At 27.5% G+C, this 22,579-nt stretch overlaps 1 protein-coding gene across 1 annotated transcript in view; it reads right to left on the bottom strand.

The window, feature by feature from the left end:
* Positions 1 to 3,626: 3,626 nt before the first annotated feature.
* The window catches only part of LOC101239467 (protein boule-like), a 38,850-nt gene continuing 19,897 nt past the window's right edge, over positions 3,627 to 22,579 (bottom strand). Inside the window, exons 6-9 of the mRNA XM_065810412.1 lie at positions 20,717 to 20,753; positions 20,262 to 20,635; positions 12,903 to 13,172; positions 3,627 to 5,149 (exon numbers count right to left, since the gene is read on the bottom strand). Coding sequence (XP_065666484.1) covers positions 4,907 to 5,149; positions 12,903 to 13,172; positions 20,262 to 20,635; positions 20,717 to 20,753 — 924 coding nt within the window. The 3' untranslated portion in view covers positions 3,627 to 4,906. The remainder of the gene's footprint in view (positions 5,150 to 12,902; positions 13,173 to 20,261; positions 20,636 to 20,716; positions 20,754 to 22,579) is intronic.

Here is a 22,579-nt window from a genome sequence, read left to right as displayed (position 1 = left end):
AACAGCTTTTAACAAACACACTGTAAGAGAGTTTTTTCAAAATCTTAAAACGGTAAGAAATCGATATAAATATAATCCTAACTGTATATATAATGTTGATGAAACTGGTTTAACAACCGTTCAAAAGCCGGTAAAGGTTTTAGCTGGTAGAGGAAGCAAACAAGTTGGAAGAATCACATCTGCAGAACGAGGAACATTGGTAACTGCATGTTGTGCCTCTAATGCTATTGGAAATTCCATTCCTCCATTATTTATTTTTCCTAGGGTAAAGTTTCATGATTACATGATTAAGAAAGGACCTCCTGGATGTGTGGGATTTGCAAATCCTTCTGGTTGGATGAACTCAGAAATTTTCATAGAATGGATTAAACATTTTGTTAAATATTCAAACTGTTCTCAGGAATCTCCAGTTTTGTTACTTCTCGACAGTCATGAAAGTCATATTTCTGTTAAAGGCTTGGAGCTTGCAATTCAACACGGAATTACAATGATAAGTTTTCCTCCCCATTGCAGCCATAAATTGCAGCCATTAGATAGAACTGTTTTTGGACCATTGAAAAGGTTTTACAATTCTGCATGTGATAATTGGATGGTTTCAAACCCAAGACCAATGACCATTTATGATATTGTTTCAATAGTTCGAGAACCGTATACAAAAGCTTTCTCACCATCTAATATACAGACAGGATTTAGAGTAGCTGGCATTGAGCCATTCAATTCTGAAATTTTCAAAGATGACGAATATTTACCATCATCAGTTACAGATAGAGCTGCTCCAGATACAGTTACTATCACTCCTGTCAACAACATGGAATCTGAAATGATACCAGCACATGTTAATCACATAGAGTCAGAAATAACTATAGTAAATATTGAAACAAGTATTTTAAACAAAGTGTCAACAAGTGTTGCTTCTATAATCTCACCTGAGGTTTTAAAACCTTACCCAAAAGCATCTGCCAGAAAAAAAAAAGTTAAAAGTAGGCAGTTAAAAACAAGGATCTTGACTGATACTCCTGTCAGAAATGAAATTCGTTTGTCAAAAGAAAAGAAAATTTTGAAGCAAACCAAAAATCAACAAAAAGTCTCCACAAAAGATAAGAAAGAAACTAAGAATTACTTGCTTAGGAATAAAAAACAATGTAAACCAAAAGCTGCTTCACAGCTTGACTTTCACAAATGATGAAATATTCTTAATCAAAATATTGTACTTTTAACAAGTTTTGTAAACTTAAAAGTTGTATTCTTATTTCAGTCTTTATATTTCAGTTCTTATAAATTTCAAGTTGTTGTAAAGTTTTAAACGTATACAAAGCGGGTAGCTTATAGCTGCTGTGATTTATACATTTTTTAATTAAAAATTAGACTAGTGGGTTTAACTGCTATATTTAAAAAATAATTAAAAAATTTAGATGTATTATATGTTATACAATATTACCCTTTGACTAAATTATTTACAAGATTTAGTTATAGAAGTGTTAAACGTTTAGATAATATTACGCATATAAGATCAATATGCCCCAAGTCGGAGATCATAGTACCCCATAGTTTGTGGTACATTGATCTTTTGAGAGGGTTGTTTAAAAGTTAAAATTATTCATGTTTATCATTTTTGAAATCCAAATATTTATATATTCCAAAAGCCAGATAGTTCTACATGTGTTTCGTAGTTAATAAGTTTTTACATCTCTTTCAGGTTCTGCGCAATTTTCAAAACACTGCTACGGCGATCAATGCGCCCCCATCTCCCCTACAGTTATTTAAAGTGCATTATTACTGAGTGTAAGGAGTCTTAAAATTAAATGCAAAATAAAGCAGATTTACTTAAGAGCACTAAAATCTATCAACATTTGTTCAAAAACTACCCTTAAAAAAACATAGAACTTCAAAAACATTATTCTACAATATATTTTCAAAAAGTCAGTGAAGAACAATATTTAACCCAACAAATCCGTAAATATATCAAATAGCAAGAGAAAATATTAACTTTAGGACTAAAATAGTCAGTGCATACTTTAGTTTAAAAATAATTTTACAAAAAGAACATTATTTCTTATAAAAGATCATATGCATAATTGATTAAGCATATGTTGTTGTTGTTGAACTTATCACGATACTCGATTTCCAGGTTTTCGCTTTTAAACTTTTCGCTTTAACGTTCTTTCGCTCCAAAACTTTTCGCTCTAACATTCTTTCGCTTTTAAACTTTTCGCTCTGACATCCCGCTACCCTTGGGGTTACCGATATTTATGAGGTTTTTATTTTACAGAACTGTTTTTACACCAAAAGTTCGTATAAATCTTTTGTAAAAAAACGTTCTGCAAAATATTTTATAAGAAACCGAATGAAATCGATAGCACACAATAGACACGATAAAGGGTCACTTTGAGAGTCTATACTGGCCGCTTAGGACACTTTTAGAGTGCGATCTTTTTATTTTAGATTCTATACTTAAAACGCAAGTTGCTCCTTTCAGAACTTAGTTACTCGATGTGTCTAACAAAAATGATTGAATTTCATGCCACATACGCCGGCCTATTTAGCACTAAATTTGTTTTTAGCGTGAATTTTTTCATTTTTAAGCAATGACATAAGTTACGTCACATAACTTTAAAAGCGAACTCTAGTTTTATTTTTGCATGTATTTAAACCTTATCAGTTTTGTGAACTTTCAATATTTGTTAAATATATCTTTAACTTTGATAATGTATTTAATTTCTACTAACCCTCCTCCCCATCCTATCTTTGCGTGTAAAAGACATCATAGTACCATAGACTTTTTAACTGTTTGCCAAACTAAAGTTTGTGCTGATGATCTAGCAGAGCTGCATTTAATTCCGTTGACAAATGAAAAATTTCATCTCAAAACTGCCAATACAAGTGACGAAGCTAGATTGGAAAGGAAAGCAAAAGGGTTTTAGAGGAATGAAGAAACAGCATTTTTTTGTTAGAATAACTCACAAAAATTTCAAGTCCTAAAACAACCAACAAAACAGATGTTCCGTACACACGTAGAAGCGAAAAAACGTGAATATTTAGAACGAGTTCTAGAGGTTGAATACGATATTCACCCCATTGATTTTTGGTATTAATGGTGTATTCGGAGACGAATGTAAATGCTTCACGACACCACTGGCACATAAACTGTCCGTAAAGAATGGTGAGAGGTACGGGGCAGTTACAAATTGGCTTAGGACACATCTCTCCATAGATATTACGCGAGCTCCCTCCTCTGCTTAAGAGGCTCACGAACCCCATCCATTTAAGCACTACCACTCTGATGTTGGTTTAGAAAATGTGCAAAGTGGACTTAACTAGCTTGTATTTTTAAATTGTTATTGTTTTTTTTTGTTTAATATATATATATATATATATTTATACATATATATATTGTAATATTAATAACAATAATGATAATAATAACTTATTTCTTCGTGTAACAGCCTTGTTTGTCAAAATAATTGACTGTTTGGGAGTCATAACAACAGTTTTTAAAAAAAATAAACTCCCCAACAAGCGAATTTTAAAAAATAAATTTTGCTTGTCAAGTTTAGTCATGTTTCAAAAAAAAAAAAAAAAAAAAAAAAGTTTGGGCGAGGAACGATGACATCAAAAAGACAAAAAAGTTTTGTGGTTATTATTTAATTTAAATTATATATCACGCAGACAAATAAAAATATGCAACATTTAGACAAAAATTACTATTAAAAACAAAAAATGCGTTCGAATGAATGGTTCGAAGTAAGATTTTATTCTTAATAAAAGGAAAACTAAGCAAAAAACAAAATTATTCACTTACGAAACAAAATGCCAATCTAAATTATGTTTATATATAGTTTGCTATTTTTAAATAATTATAAAAGATCGTAAAAAGATACCTTAAGCAAACAGTTTCTTTTTCTTTTTTTAAACAAATATACAAACACAATTAACTACACATGACAAACACTGAAAAATAAATATCGCATTGAATTATCTTTATTTAGGTTAAGGTATAATTTTTTAAGACAATTACAATAAAATTCAAAAAAGTAGCATTACTCGTTTTCAAATAAACCACGTGCTCAATTATTCTCTAAAAAGCATTTCTTTTTTTTTTGTTACATTTATATTTTAATATTGCAAAATATTTTTAAATATATAAAAAATAATTTCAATATATAACATTTTTTTGTCCAACAGAAAAAAACAGCAAAATATCTTTTTTATAGTTAAAGTCTAAATTAGGTATTAAATTTGATTAGAAAATGAAACTATAAATGAAAACTTTTTTTTAATCGATAAAAAAGTTAATAACTATATTAATTCATTAAAAAAAAAATTAAACTTCCACCTGAGAATATAATTATTGTTATAAAAAATTTACTATCATGCAATACATAATATGTATTGTTAATTTTCAAATTACAGTACAGTTGTATTTATATTTATATTCTCAGGTAACAAATCTTGCAAATATGTAACTTAGTTTAACTATATCTGTTTTCATTTAAAAATGAAAAATAAAAATAAACAGTTTAAATAAAAATAACTATCACTAAAAATAAATAACAAGAAAAAAAACTAAAATAAGTTATTAAATAACGATTTTATCTTTTTTCTAAGTAAAAAAAGAAAGCTTAATAAATACTGTTATACCTATTGCAGCTGCTTTTATAACTTAGCAATTAACAAACATTACTAAAATATTTTATCTAAAAAATTCTAACCGTGAGTTAATGTCACCAAAAAAAAAGATGAAAATTATAGTAAATTAATTTTTCATTTTAAAATCATATTTAAAAGACAGTGAAGATGATAAATAACTTGTTTAAGCAATTTATTATAAATTATAATACGAAATATATATTTTAAATCTTTCCAATCACTCAAAAATGGTCTGAAAAATATCTTTAAAATAAATTTATTAAACTGATATACGATTTAAATTGTTTCCATTGTCAAAAGATTCTTTATTGTACTTTCGCTTATAACAACCACCATTGTTAAAAGAATTCACTTCATTAGGAGCAAAAAAAAAGGGAAGAGATTGATCAGTACACAAAGGATATAAGAATGTATCTTTGATGGGGTTTATACATATAGGAGGCACCATATAGCATTCAGTTTTCTGAACTGGAAAATTATAGTGGTAGTGTAACGGATGAATCTAAAATAAATGATAACAAAACATTGATGCATTTTAATTGTAGAGCAAAAAAAATTTGTATAGAAAAAAAAACATATTTATGAAATTAAAATCAAATAATTATAGTAATATAAATAGTATTAAAAAAAACAACAACAACGAAAAAAAAAACTATAATGCCACTAAAAAAAATTCTTGTGAAAATCCCCTGACTAAAATATACCGTATATATATAGTAGGCACCATATAGCATTCAGTTGGTAGAGCAATATAAATAATATTAAAAACAATAAAAATAACAAAAAGTATAGTAATATAAATAATACACACACACTGACCTCCAAAATATCAGCAAGCAAATAAAAAAATCTACTTTTTCAACTTCAATTACTAAATACAACATTTTTAAAAAGAAAACCCTTTAAAAGAAATCAAATTCATTAGGAAAAGATTTGTACATAATACAATTACCTGAAAATAAATGTTGTTTTGGATATATTGGAACTTTAATGTAAAAATGTGGTCTTCCTAAACATTATCACAATTTTATAACTACTAAAAAAAACATAAGTGTTCATTTTTGTGATCGATGTCGTATTACATGAAATGATATTTACTTGTGATCACAGTTTTGAGCTGTTTTAGTAAGAAAACTTTGAAATGTTACAGATTTCTCATTTACAAATGATTTTTTGAAGTATAATTTAGTTTTTCAAGATTATAAGAAAGGAGTCAAACGAGAAGAAACTGCCATTAAGTACTCCATTAACAAGTCAATTGTATGTCGAATAGGCAAACAATTTATTAAAGACAGTTCTTTAGAAACGAAACATAAGTACAGAAGACCATGCAAACATGTCTTTTCACTGAAAGAAAAATATTTATCTTGTCAAAATGAATCCTTATGACAGTACTAGTTATAAAATTAATAAAAAAGTTGTGGAGCAATAAATCAAAGTATAATTTGAAGGTGCGTAGATCTAATAGTTAGTTTAGATCCTAAATACACAAGCGGAAAGTTCAAACATGGTGGTAGTAAGTGACCAGGTATCATTGTCATCGTCATCGTTATCATCATTATCATCATCATCATCATCATCATCATCATCATCATCATCATCATCATCATCATCATCATCATCATCATCATCATCATCATCATCATCATCATCATCATTATCATCATCAACTTTACCCTTACCCCAATATGTTGTTTATTTAATATAAATAATCTCAAGCATCTTCTTTCCTTAACTAAAGCTTGTTCATACCATTTGGAACGCATTTTCTCCAATTTTCCTTACTTCTACCTCTATTTACTTCTGAAGCTGCTACTTCTCTAGATCCTGATACTTAATTCACTTTAGCCTGACTAAAACACTGTTCAATACAATGTTTTTTCTAATCTCTGCCTAAGATTTCGGCTCCTTTTCTTGTCTTGTTAGAGTCAAACCAAACATCCATCTGATCATCATCTTCTCTTTTGACAAATACTACACACAATATAAATACTAAAGTTTATATAAATATGTAAAGATATTGTATGATAGCATCTAAATAAATAGCAAATATATGTTTATATTCTTATATATCCATATTATGTATGCATAAACATGGTTCTTACCTAATCTCCTGGATCCAAGCAGGTATGAAGGCTTTTATTCCTGTTCTTCAGCTTTAAGTCAAGCCACATTCTACTCCATGTCTTTCAACTTCTTATGCAGTTGCTATATTAAAGCATAATCATTTTTTTCATCTTTTTTACAAGAACATCTCTTGAGAACAAATGTCTTTTTATTATTGCTATGTAAAAGGAGTCCAGTCTGATGCTAAGATCCATAATCTGTAAACCATGGGTTTGATCTTATTACTTCTGCCCAGAATAAAGCAGAGTTATTTTCAAAGAACTTTTCCTATAATTTGACTCTTGAATCTAATGGCCATACTCTTCCTGCTGTCCCAGTTAAACAGATATGTTAGACATACAAATCACTTTGACTTTGGATGGTTCTACAGCTTGTGGTTCAGACAACATTTCCATCATAGTCTTACAAAAGTGTTCTCAAGAATCTTCAATTCTTGCTGAACTATTAATAAGTACTAAATAAGTTGTTCTAATTTTAAAAAACTCTAGAAAACATTCTGACCTCTCTAACTATCCTACAAATAATCTTATCTCTATTAATAGTTTCTTTACATAAAGGTTTTGATATTATTTAATCATTTCTTTTTAACTGCAGTATTATAGTCATTCTTGAAGTCTACACTTTTCTTTATTTCTAGTAACTTTAGGGGTACTGCAAGATCTTTGCTCAGTTATTTACGGTACTCAACTCACAATATCGCAATATTATTGACATTCTTATATTGAGGAATAAAAAACCTCTCGCTCTCAGACAAGGTCCAAAAGCACATTGTAAATTTAGTTGAAACAGCTTTATCTTTCAAACTTTAGCAACTAGCTCATTGTTATAAAGTTCTCTTTCTTTTTTCTACAAATACTATCATAGTCATTGCTCAAACAAGTTATCATCTCTTCAATCAACAAAAACTCATTCTCACATGACTTGTCATTTAGCAAAGTTATATTCCTTTACTGTATCTGTCCTTTCATGTTATAAAAACTTTTATTTATCTACTTTTTTCCTTGCACAACAAGAAAACCTCAAAAATCTTATAATTATGGCAGAGCCCAGGTTAGGTTTGGGCCAGATGGGGCCCGGTCACTTACTATATGGTGGCAAAAAAAGTACAATAGCTTGGGGTTGTTTTTCTGGTTTTAGTGGAGTTGGAACTATTCATTGAATAATTTGAAATAAAGATAATTCCTCATGTTGATAATATGCCTCTTCTATGGACGTTTTAACAAAACAACAACCCAAACACATGTTTTTAAATTCTTTAAACAATGGTCTACAACAATTCAATTTAAAGTAACAAATGGTCAGTTCAATTACCTGATCTCAAACTAATTGAAAATTTATGGCATCAAGTTAAACTTTCTCTAAAATGCAGATGAGCTATATAAAAAATGTGGATGAGCTATATAAAGCTATTGAAGCCATGGAATGAGATTACACACACACACACACACACACACACACACACACACACACACACACACACAAAAAAAAAGCAGAAAAGATGTGCCTTGGTTCTTAAAAGTAAATGATATGCCATTATCATTAATATGCAATTAATAATTTTAGTATTTTTTTAGTAGTTATTAAAAAGTTATGAATGTTTTTGAAGACCACATTTTTACATTGAAAATCAATACAAGCCAAAAAACATATTTATTAATTTTCATGTAGTTGTAACAATTTAGTTTTGAATAAAGAGTTTTTTTTTTTTAAAAAAAATACTGTAATATGTATAAAATTTTATATTTGGTTGGTAATGTTTTGGACAGTGTATATGTTCGACCATTGAAAAAAAAAAGTTTTTTTTTTATAACTACATGATACCCTTCTTATCTTGTTCTTTTTGGCAAAATATGAATGTGTACAAAATTTTAGATCTTTGATGATGTTTTGACCTTTGCTAAACCGAATAACTCTTTTTTTTTTAATTCTGATTTATTTCAACTATTAAGTTGAAAGTTACAAAAAAAAAAAAAAGAATAGAGTTATAGAGCAAGGAAATGGTTGACAGAAGACTCGAAAAGTTGAAGGTTGAGCCAGAAAAAAATGAAGATGGGAGAGAGTTCCAAAGCGTTAAAGTGCGGGAAAAAAGCCAGGCAAGTAAAAGTTTTTAGAGCATGCAGAAACAGATACAGTACAATGAGAATGAGACTTTGCTGAATGATGCCAAGCGAGAATAAGTTTTAGTTGATTGAATGAGAAATGATAGCTCCTTTGAGCACCAATCATAATAGTAATTGACCATCATTAGAAGAACCAGCCCAAATATGACATAGCCCAAACAGTATTCCATACAGGGAGAAATAAGAGATTTGTAGAGGTAGAGAATGGAATCAGGAGAGAAAAAATGGTGAATACGATAAAGGGAAGCAACCTTAGCAGATTGATCTAGAAAACGGTCAAATCAGCTGTCCATAAATAAGAATGTACTTAGCTACTTTATTTATTCAACCGTGGATCCATGCAGAAAGAAAAAAGGATGATCTAATAAAATTCGTTATTTGATGATTGAGGAGTGTTGAAAACATTCTAGCGTTGCTGTTATGCCTATTTCAGCCAAAAATTCCAAAAAAAAAAAGCTTAATAAATTAATCTAGATGAATGCCATCATTTTTGTATCTTACAAAGAAGTTGACATTCAGTTTTTGAATAGGATAATGACCAGGACATGATCACAAAATTGGTAACAATATATAAATTTAATGCATATTTCTACAGTAAAAACCGGCTCTGCTCATCCATCGGGGACGATGCAGCTTATAATCTGAATCTATAACGCAACTTAATAAATTATTGTAAACATGATTCACAAATTGCTAATGCAATTTAAAAGTAATGGGAAAATACTTCTTGTATTTTCCCATTACTTTTAAATTGCAGAGGAATGAGCAGTGTTTACTGAGATTTTAATTACACAGAAGTTTAATTACAAACATTTGTGAAGTTGAAACATTTGTGAAGTTGAAACATTTGTGAAGTTGAAACATTTGTGAAGTTGAAACATTTGTGAAGTTGAAATATTTGTGAAGTTGAAACATTTGTGAAGGCCTGTATAATTGATTCAAGATTTTGAAACAAGTGTTCAAGTTTAGTTCTAGTTTTCTAGTTTCAAATTAGGAATAAAAACAACTTTTATTGCAAGTTGTTGAATATCATCGCAAAGAATTTCCATACATTTTAAAAAGAAATATTAAATAAATTGATTTACATGTAACTTGGTATTAATTTTATAGTTGTACTATATTATTACTGTTATTATTTAATTATACCATATAGTTACCTGTACTTAGTTTTCTCTTTTTTTAAAAACCTTTGTTCATTACATATTTTCACATTGGTTTGGCACGGTTCTAACTGAAATTTTTTATATTAGGAGAATTTAGAAAAAATCTTTTATCTTTTTTTAATTTTTAATCAAAATTATTTATATTATTGCTTTTTGATTTGTTTATCTTTTTTTGGTTGATGAATAAAAATACATAAATAAACAAAAAACTATTATATAAATATTTTTATTAAGACAATAAAAAAAAAAACGATTTATTTGCTATTCTCCTAATATAAAAAAAATCAGTTAGAACCATGTCAAACCAACGCGACAATATATTTTTACATAATTTTAGTGTGAAAAAATAAAGATTCATTCCATAAATTATTTATTTGGATTGGGCAGAGTCAAAATATCATTAACTGATCTAAAACTTTGTGCAAATTCATATTTTGCCCAAATATAAGTGTACACAATGAAAATTTTTTTTTTTTGAAATGATTAATTGTGTATACATTGCAAATAATAAGACCTATTTTATGAGGAAAGATTATAAAGAATGAACTTAACAACCTTATCTATGTAAAGAAAAAGAAGTTAGTATTTTTTTTAACATGGTAATAAATTCTATCAACTTAACATACTATCTTCCTTAAGAAACTTACATTGAAAAACAGGACCGGCTGGAAGTGTCTATGAAAATATCCACAATCAAAGATACTTTGGAAATGATAGGATATGTCAAACCTATGTTGTTTTATTTAAAATTAAAATCTTATTCTTAATAAAAGACCTGTAACAATTAGGAGTCACACATAATGGAAACTTTAATGTTGAAGCTTAACAAAATGTTTACAATATCAACATTTTATTCCTTTGCAAATATTAAACGAAACATTTAACAAAGTGTTTTGTAGATAAACTATTATAAACTAATTATAAAAAAGTTTGTAGCAAAAAAATATAGTGCTTATAAATAAAATCAGATATTTAGAAGTCAAAAAACATAATAATTAGCTGCAAAAATGCAGTGATGGAGCAACTTTATTAATTTCATTGTTGGGCTCACCACAGCTTGGTAAAAAATATCAATGGGTCGCAACATCGGAAAGGTTGGGAATCACTGCCTTTTAATGTGTTAAGTGTGCAGCCTTCACTAATTGCCTAAGCACATTTACAACATAAGTATCTCTATCATGATGTATGCTCAACAAATTTCTCCTTGTGTTTTGATGTTTTTAGAAATTTTAAGCTTTTTTAAAGATTCTCTCCATTTAGTTTGTTAGAGTATATAATATTTTTATATATGTTATTATAACATATTAAACATGATTGTTACATATACAATCTGCAAACTCAACTTAAACTACTGCCGTTTATATACTTGCAGATTGCATATGTAACGATTATATTTAATATGCTATGATAACATATATAAAGATATTATATACTATAACAAACGAAAGGGAGAGAACTTTTAAAAAAATCTTAAAATTTCATCAAAACACTGGAAGAAATTTATTGTGCATATGTCATGATAGAGATACTTATGTTATTAATGTGCATATTAGATAGAAATACTTATGTTATTAATGTGCTTAAAATACAAAATAAAACATTTTTGAAGTTCTATAGATATACAAAACATATGCATATCTATAGAACTTCAAAAATGTTTTATTTTGTATTTTTGAAAATTGAAAAGATTTAAAAAAAAAGAAAGTGCAAGTGTAAGGATTTGAACTACAGCAATGCACTTCAAAAACAGTTAACACTGAAAGGTCACTAAAAAAAAAGGAGAGAGTCATGGCAAGTTAAACAAATTCAATTTCAAATTTTTGTTCAAAAATATATATAGAAAAGCTATACATATTGTCTACTTTTCAAAATTATGAAAATTAAATAACTTCATAATAAAACCAACTTAAACAAATTTTATATAGTTTGGGTTTTAGCACCCGTTGTGCAAACCACAAAGGGTGCTCTTTCTTTTTATTCATTAAAATTTTAGTTGTGATTTTTTTAAACTAAAAACTTAATGAATGTTTTAAGAATTTAGAACTGATAATTAAACATAAATAATTTTTTAATACACGTTTCAAATAAATTTAAAGTATTTTATCTTTTAAATTCTTTATTAATCTATTTGGGTAATTCTATATAAAAATATCAGTTTTAATAAAAGCATGTAATTTTTTTTATGTGAGTCTTTTTTTTACATGTGAGACTTTTAGTGATATAATTATTTTTATTGAATGATAGGTTCAAATCTATTGTTTAGTAAGATTCTTTTTTTTGATTTTTTCATTCTTGCTGCTTTTTTAAATACAAAACAAAACAGTTTAAGCAAAAACGATTTTTTTTTTGTTTTCTTATATTATACATATATTAAATATGATTGTTACATATACAATCTGCAAACTCAAACTTAACCTTCTGTCGTTCACCATATAAATGGAATTTTAAAATTTGCATAATTTTAAATAACATATTGTTATTAATTCAGATAAACTACATATTTATATATCTGTATATAAATTTCTTATACTTTCTTATAAAAATGTGCTAAAAAACTTAATTACATCTTATTTTTTCTTTAATGGATCCCGTCAGCACCATGTCGAAGCACAAAACTGGACACTACAACTACCATTGAGTTCAGCATTATTATATAGACCACCTTTAATATTACTATTATACCTTTTATATTAATATGTGTGTGTGTATATATATATATATATATATATATATATATATATATATATATATATATATATATATATATATATATATACATTTTTGAATTAAACTTTTTTATAATAAAGTAGAAATAATAATGACTTTTTAAAAATATTTTACTAACCTGCTGTGGATTATTAATGTTATTTATCGAAATGTTTCCAGGCAATACTTTATTCTGGTAATATGGTAAATACATTTCACTAATGTGAGTTGATGAAGTTCCATTAAATCCATGAAAAGCAGTCAGGGGAGGAGGGTGTATTTGATGAACTGTCTCATTCCCAGTTAACCCTTGAGCACAAGATGGCGGAGACGAGATAGACATACTTTGAAATGCAAATTGAAGGCCAGGATTTACAAATGGTGTTTGTTGGACATACTCATGTTGAGGCTAAATAAAGAATTATATAAAAAAAATAATCTTAAATTAATAAAAAAAATTTTCTTCAATTATTTTTTAATTTTATATTATTAAAAACTTCATTTTACTATTATTTTCTTTTTTATGGAGGCCCATGACTGGTAAAAAAAAAACCCAACCCAAAAAAAAACCAAAAAAACCACTTATTTTACAACAAATACCTTTTCAGCTCTTATAAATGCTTTGTTATAAACAAATTGCATGTTTTATTCTGTATATACTCTTTTATACATTGTATTTATATACAAAATGGTATTTAGAATATAATTTTTAGTTTGAACTCCTTGTATAATAATCCAAAATCCAATCAATCATTTCTTTTAGCAATTTGGTAATTTAATAATTTTTAAACAATTAGCAAGTTAAATATTAAAAAATATTATTGTAATATTTTTTAATATTTTAGGGCAAAATAGTTAAATGTTTATAAAGGAAAATAAAATCATTCTACTAAATTTCAAAGTACAGGAGATTACAAGTTATTTTATATCTTTACTCTTTTCTCAAATGCCTACATATCTGAACAAGCATTTTAGATCTGTCATTTCACATTGATATTTGATCTATATTTTGTAAAGTTTATGTTATACAAACTTTACAAAATAAAGATCAAATATAAACTGCGAAATTCAGTACAAGGCCACCAGCAGAACATTATATAAAAATTGTTACACTTTACTCACAGTCTAGAAGTGGAAAGTTGTCAGGTAAAAAAATTATGCTACAGTTTACTAGACTGTGAACTTGTCCTTGTGAAGTGCATACAACCTTAAAACATTAAATACATGCGTTATGTGCATGCAAGCTTGCAACATGTTTGCTTAAGATAAGAGAACATATTGGAAACTTGTATGCACTTACAAGGACAGGGATTGTTGATAAAAACGATACTCGTACTCATCTGTCTACAGGTTTGTAAATTTTATATCAGCTTCAAGTTTACAACATGTACCGTCAACAGAGGTGACTATGAACAGCAGGGTAAAAATAAACATCAAAACCAAACTTACTAAAAGGTGAAAAAATACACACAATAGAAATATATATTGTGTTATTTCGGTTCAGTTGCTTTAAGTATAATATATAGAAGCTAATTTTTGGCTACTTTACTAATAATCTAGATTCTGATGTGATTGATATAACTAAATTTGACTACTAATACTCAGGATGTCTTAGCTCCAGACCAAAATCTAAAAACACTTCTGAAATCAAGCAAAACAGTAAAAAATATCTGTCAACTCTATTGCTAACAAACAAACTAATATTATACAGTGGTGAAACACAATATATATCTCTATTGTGTGTGTTTCTTCACCTTTTAGTAAATTTGGTTTTGATGTTTATTTTTACCCTGCTGTTCATAGTCACCTTTGTTGACAGTACATGTTGTAAACTTGAAGCTGATATAAAATTATTAAACCTGAAGACAGATGAGCACGAGTATCATTTTTATCAACAATCCCTGCAAACTTGCATGCACATAATGCATGTATTTAATGTTTTAACTTGCCTTTTTCAGCTTTTCTCTATCACATATAAGCAGTAAGAGTTCAGGTAGTTAAGTGACTTATTAAGCTATCTTTGGAACCTTATAACAAAACACTATAATTGTTGCTACACGTCAAGTTTAGGTACATATTGCTCTAATAAAATCAAAATTTAGGATGTAGCTTTTCTGTATCTAATTATATGCTTATTTAAAATGACTTTTTTTTTTATCAAGAACATAAGTTTTTTTTGCTAATTTTAGGAAGTTTGTCTCGAAATTACAAAAGAAAGGAAAATAGCTGATGTTAGAAAACAAGTTACACTCAAGCAGACTTAGAAACATCTGTAAATAAAGTAAAAATCAATGAACTTACCATAAGGAAAGTTGCTAAAAACTTACAACATTTCATAAGGAATACTACATAAAAAAGTAAAACTTGGGTAATGGTTCTTAACAAATGTTTTAGATATTCCTAAGAACAATCTAGACTTAAGCAAAAATCCAATTGCAAAACAAATCTATCCATAATCTAAAAAATTAAATGTGTTCAATGTCACCCCAAGTCGGCTAATCATTCTCACTTCATTTTAAAAATGTAAAATATGAAAATCAGAATACAGTGAAATCCCGATACCTCTAACCCCTGATAACTCAAACTTCCAGTAACTTGAAGTTCGAGTTATCCAGTAACTTGAAGTTCGAGTTATCCAGTAACTTAAAGTTCGAGTAACAGGTGTTCGAGTTATCGAACACCTGTTAACTTGAACATTCGCAAAGTTGAACCATTTTATCTGTTCCCATGGTTAATATTTTTCTGATAACTCAAACTTTAAAACAAAAATATGAAAAAAACTCCAATGAAGCTTTTGCATTGCAATGTTAATGATAATAATAGTTTATGATAATATGCAATGTTAATGATAATAATAGATTAAGTTTATAGTATAAGTTAAATACTAACGCGTGTTGCAATATTATAATAAAATTTGTTGTGTTTACATTTTATTATGGCTACTGTTGCTGTAAAGAGAAAAATAAACACAAAATCAATTAAAGAAAAGTAAGCTGCTTTGAGGGAAATTGGAGAAGGATCGTCAAAGTCTCAGGTTGCTATGAAATTGGCATTCCGAAAATACGCTGTCAACATGGATCAAAAATAAAGAAAAAATGTTCGAATGTATGAAGACGCAAGAGAACAAGTCAAAATGTATGAGGATTAAAAAAGGAAGATTTTCAAGTTTAGATAATCTTGTTTTTAAATGGCTTTTAAATGTAAGGAGTAGAAACATGGTAGTATCAGCAACAATTCTTAAAACAAAAGACAGAGAACTTGCTGAAAAATTAATATAAATGGATTTAAAGCGTCTGATGGTTGGCTTGATTGTTGGAAAAACATGTTTCTTTCAAGAAGGTATGTGGAGAGGGTAACTCTTGTACAGCTGAAATGACCACGCCACGGAAGGAAACAACTCTCCCTACAATTTTATCCAGGTATAAACTTGATAATGCAGATGAATTTGGATTGTTTTTTTGTAAGCAAATAAGTCACTAAATGTGTATAGGGGAAAGCACAGTAAAATTCATCTTACAGGAATGGTCACAGCAAGTGCAGCGGGTGATAAAATTCCTGTGTTTGTAATAGGAATATCAAAATCGCCTTGCTGCTCTTCAAAGGAATTAAGCACTTACCTTGCAGATACAGAAATCAAAATAAAAGCTGAATGGATAGTAAACTGTTTGAAGAGTGTATACGAGAAATGGATACAAAGTTTACAAAAGAAAAGATAACATAATAGATAACTGCCCAGCACACCCGAAGATTGATAATCTAAAATCTATTGAGCTTTTACCACTAAATACCACATCTAAACTTCAGCCAATAGATCAGGGAGTTATACACTATTTGAAAGTTTATTAGAGATCTTTAGCATTGCAAAGGCTGGTCGTAGCTATCAATAAAAGAAAGATCTTCCTGTTTTTTCGATTTTAGATGCAATGATATTACTTGCATGGCAAATAGTGAAAACCTTCACCATCGTTAATTGTTTTGCAAAAGCAGGAATTTCCGAAGATCAGCAAAATATCTGTCCATTCGGATGAAGATGACAATCCCTTTAAAGAGATTCAAAATTAGTTAGAAAAACTTGATCATTTTTACCCTCCATGTACAACAGCTGAAGATGTTATTTTTGCAGATGATGACAATGCGGTAGTGGTGTAGTGGTAAGAGCGCTCGCTTCATAAGCGAGAGGTTCGGAGTTCGACTCCCACCACGTCCCTGGAAGTACCGCGCTCAACTTAGTTTCTCCGCGCAGCGGCCTTGCTCGGAAAGGTTCGTGTTTCGGAGTTAAAGAGTTGAGAGAGGGTTGTACCACAAATAACAACTAAAAATAAAAAAATAAAATAAAAATAAAAAATACAAAAAAATGAGTAGCCTCCTCGACTGTAGCTGTAGTGGCCCCCCTCGGGCCTTGGGGAGGTGAATAATCTAAAAAAAAAAAAAAAAAAAAAAAAAAAAAAAAAAAAAAAGATGAAAACTTAATTAGCACAGAACCTTTACTTACAGATGAACAGTTAAAAATGCAGCGAATGAACATGATGCTAATGACGAGGAAGATAATGATGATAATAATGCCATCGATCTAGTTTGCCAAAAAAATATTGTGATATTTGGAAGGCACTGCAAGTGTTGTATGCCCTTCAGTCTTATGGGTGAAGATTTGCAACAAAAGCTCAATGCAGTCTCAATTATATTCAATAGAGAGGTTTCTTCAAAACTAAGACAGAGTGATATTAGAACATTTTTTAATTTATAATGTATTAATTTTACCTTTGAGATCAAAACTTTTGATAACTCAAATTGTTTTTACTTATCGGCAAAAGTTTGTGTAATAGAATGTCCTGATAACTCAAACATTTACTAACTTGAACTATTTTCTAGGTCCCTTGGAAGTTTGAGATATTGGGAGTTCACTGTATTTACTGCATCAGAAATTTTCCAGAAAGCTGTATAGTATGTCTGTTAAAAAAAGAGGTAACGATTTAGCTAACAGTTTTCTACTATGATGCAAAAATATTTAAAAAGTGTTCATGACGATAATTTTCAAAATTGCAACATGTTGCAAACTTGTAGATTACATATTGTAAACTTGTACAAACTAGTTTTTGAAGTAACATGTTGAACATATTAGTATATAAAAAAGTTTGCAACATATATATTGTCTTACCAACTTTGAATAACTCAGATGCTATAATAATTTTTATTGTGATATTTTGCAAAAATATTCTGAACATGTTTTAATTTAATGCAATTAATTAACATCATTTATAGTTAAAGGGGTCCCCATGAGCACTATTGATATGTGTTAGTAGACTAGAGATTAAACATTTGGCTCACAATCAAGAGGTTGAGATTCAAATCTATCCTGCTCCCTCTGAAATTACTGTGCTCAACCTGTTTCTCCGCACAACCCCCTTTTTTAAAATTGTTAGTGTTAGAGTGAAGGATTGAGAGAGAATATTTTTAAAAAATAAGTAGCTCCCTTGACTGTAGTGGACACTGGAGCAATGGGGAGGTAAATTTATAAAATTAAAAAAAATTACAGTACACATAAAATAATAAAATTTTTGAATTTTGATTTACTTAAACATCAGACGAGTCTGTAATATTTTGAAAAAAAAAGTTCTTCAAAAGCATATCACGTTGGGTCTCAAAGGAAGTGAAATTTTATAAAAATTCTAAAAATAACAATCATTTTATATAAAGATTAATATTTTAAATTTAATGGCTTAAAAACTACCATTATTTAACTAAAATAAAAAAGAACATATTTTGATAGTTATTTTAAACAAACTTTTTTAATTTGTGTTTTCATAAATTTTTTTTACTATTTTTAAAATTTTTATAAAATTTCACTACTTTTGAGACCCAATTTTTTTATTCAAAAATTTTTTAAATTTAGTATTAATTTATTACATAGAACACATTTAGGGGGTAGCAGCAAACAATTTCAAAAAAAGCTGTTTTTAGAATCACTCTAATATAAATATATATATATATATATATATATATATATATATATATATATATATATATATATATATATATATATATATTTCCATCCAAACTTGATCATTGTTAAATAATAAAGACTTACGCGCGTGGAGAATTAAAAATTTATGATCAGCAGCAATGGAAACGTATTGTTCTGCAAAGTTTATGGAGTCGATAAGTAGCTTTTCATTAATAGAAGGGTAAAAGTCAACGATGTCGAAAATAAGGAATTTATAAAAATGAATAATATGGCTGATGATTGCCGAATGGCATGAAACTTCAAGTTCCATTATAAAGTTGTATTTTCTCATTTAAAATATTTTAATATTATTTGATCTATTTTTTTTTTCCAAAAAGATATTGATCACTCTTAAACAGACAAGAGTTGTATTTCCAGCAATATACAACATTTATCAATAAATATATATATATATATATATATATATATATATTTATTGATAAATGTTGTATATATATATATATATATATATATATATATATATATATATATATATATATATATATATACAACATTTATCAATAAATATATATATATATATATATATATATATATATATATATATATATATATATATATATATATATATATATATATATATATATATATATATATATATATATATATATATATATATATATATATATACATACATATATCAATGAATGTAACTATATTCTAGAAAACTTTGTAACAGTTCGTTATGACTCTGCAGTTTGTGGTTTACTTTTTTAAATTTTCAATTATTTTAATGTGTTTACATGCTTTTTTAGTGAATATTTGAAGTTTTTTGAGGTATAAATTATTGATTGATTTTTGTTAATTGATTAAAGGTTAAGTGTGAATTAGTTTGATTTCAAGATTTCATTCTAGTTTTCTTGCGAGAAGACTAGAATGAATGCTTCATAAAACATTCATTTGCAGACCTGTGTGTGTAAAATTAACTTTTATATCCTCTACTGTCATTACTGTGATAACTCACAATATATTTAACTTTTTAATCAAGTATAAAATCAATTAAACAACAACATTGTAAGTTAAAAACAACAATAATCCAATAAATATTGCTCGCTAAAATGTTTAGTTTTAAGTGATGAACAAACGGTGTCACTGTTTCTCTTTTGTTGTAAAAGACTATTTTTACAATAAAAAACTTTTTCACTCGCTAATATATAACTGTTGTAAACTACCATAAATATTGACATATTTCCCATCAATTTTTTGGTGAGCAACATTAAAGTGTGTCATTAATATGTAATTTTATTAGAGAAATGATAAATTAAAAGTAAAAACTAATGTCTAGATAAAAATACTTTATAAAATTTTAAGTTAAAATAAAAAATAAAATTTAAATGAAATAAAAATTAAAAAAAAAAAAAAATTAAAACATTGTTTTCTATTTCCATTCCAAAGTTAACATGTGAAATCAGCAGTACTACAGGAATAAATATTTTATTTAAATTATTTTTTAATTATTCGATAATAATTTTTACTTACAGGAAGAACAGTAGGCTGAATAACTTGACGATTATGCAAAATAGGTTGAACTTCTGCTGGTGGAACACCATGAAAAATAGGCAAACTTACATCTGGAGAAGAGTTAACAGATGTAGGAGACAATGACTCACAAGTAGGAGATGAGCAACATTCACCTGGTGTTTGGCGCTGCCTTAGCAAGATTGTTTGTTCAGTTTGACTATTAGAACTTCTTCTACGCTGCAGAATATTAGGTGCATATGCCATTGGAGGTGAACCAGGCACACGTGTTGGTGGTTTACCATCAGAATTGTGAAAATACCATACACCATTTGGAGCAACTGTATACGAATAACCACTTGGATGTATGTAAACACCAGTTGACAAAACTGGTTCTGAAAATAAATAAAAATAAAAAAACATTAGAGAAGTTTAATAAAACTTAATGTAACTTAATGTAAAGATGAATTTCTCACCATTCTCTACTTCTTTTGTTCCATTAAACACAACCCCCTAAAGTTAAAAAAAAACAACAGAAAATTTATTTTAATATTTTTAAATCAGGAATTTTCGAGTAAATAAAAAACACAGAGAAAATATGATATTTGGAATCTAGAGAATTAAAAAAAAAAAAGAACTTAAAGTATAACATCTGGTAAAGTTTAAATGTATTTTAATTTAAATTTTTTTTTTTTTTTTTAAATATTTCATTTAAATTAATTAGTTAATTAAAATATAATTGTAATTTGAATGTAAAAATATTATCATAATATTGTAAGACAACTTAATACAGAACATATATTTAAAAATTCAAAATAAACCAGAGATGATTGTTAGCTCTACATTTCCAAAATGAAATAATCTTTTCGCACTTTTATATTGTTTTTTTCCCTTTTTTTTTCCTGAAAACACTGTATGCTATAAAGATAAGCAAAACTATTGAGAAAATGCTTATCTAATTACGCTATATATATATATATATATATGTATATATATATATATATATATATATATATATATATATATATATATATATATATATATATATATATATATATATATATATGTATTCTGATATGAAATGTTCATTCAGAGCTAGGAAAAAAATGCTTCCTGTGATTACCCTATCAACAATAATAATTTTTGGAGTATTTAGAGAGCTTTAGATTTCTATAAATTTGAAACCCCCTCAAATTGAGAAATGTTCAAACTTCATAAGGTCATAATTTTTGAACGCTGAGAGATTATACTATGAAACCTAAAATTTATCAATGAATTTATGTTTAGTTTAGAAATAGTGAAAAGATTATTTTTTCAATTTGTTACTTTTATGTTTTGGGCAGGTGGAGCAAAAATTTGGGGGCTTTTTTCCCCAGGCTCTAATCATTTTTTGCAAATCATTTTTATTTGACATTAGTATAAAAGTTTGGAGTTTGTTCCATGTTTGGAAGTTATCTCAATCACTAAAAAAAGCTGCATCCGGCTCTGAATATATGAACATTTCATATAAGAATATATATTTAATTGATGAGGTAAATCTTTTTCTGATAAGACCAATTTTATTTTCATTAATGTTAAAATGTGAGTATTTTATTTTCAATATGCGAGTGTCAATGCAACTCAGTTTTTTTCTGGAAACATTTTATAATTAATCAGGAAAAAAGTCAGGAGAATTACTTATGTTTTTGAGTTGAGTAAGGAAAATCTTTGATTGAGAACCCGTATAAACCCTAAAATACCAATTAAAAAGTACGTTATTATGATGATTATATTATTTATTATATTTGCCAAGTTTAAAAATGCTTTTGACTACATTTGGTCAATATTTTTAAAAATTTAGTCAAACCAGCATTTAAAGAACAAATTAATATTTTTTGAAAATTTTTTTGAATAAAGCTTCTAGTATCAATAGTAACAACATAATTTAAAAAAAAATTTATTTTAGAGGTATTATCAAAAATTTGTACTTTTGCCTGATGTTTACATAAAGTCAATTCTAAATTTAGTTTTTTTTGGAAATTCCTGAGCAAAAAGTTTTTTAAGTGCGTACCTTTGCACATGCTTAGAAAACGCAGGAGTTTTAAATCAGGGAAATATATTTATTTACAATCAGCAGCGTCCCAAAGAGTGTAGAGTAAATTTTTATGCATAGATCTTATCCGCACTAATAGAAAGTTGCGCTTTCAAAATTTAAATAACTTTTGTACGGGTCTGAGTGATCATCATCAACTAATTTACACAATGCTTAGATCTACGATTTGTAAGTTATCCCCTAAAAAACTAATATATAAATCGTTTAAAAATTTTTCAAGCAAAAAATTTGCAACAACACTCCATAA

Source organism: Hydra vulgaris, chromosome 11 (genome assembly GCF_038396675.1).
Source record: "Hydra vulgaris chromosome 11, alternate assembly HydraT2T_AEP".
Classification (NCBI taxonomy): Eukaryota; Metazoa; Cnidaria; class Hydrozoa; order Anthoathecata; family Hydridae; genus Hydra; species Hydra vulgaris.
The sequence above is the reverse complement of the archived record's forward strand: the minus strand, read 5'-3'. Positions and strand labels throughout refer to the sequence as shown.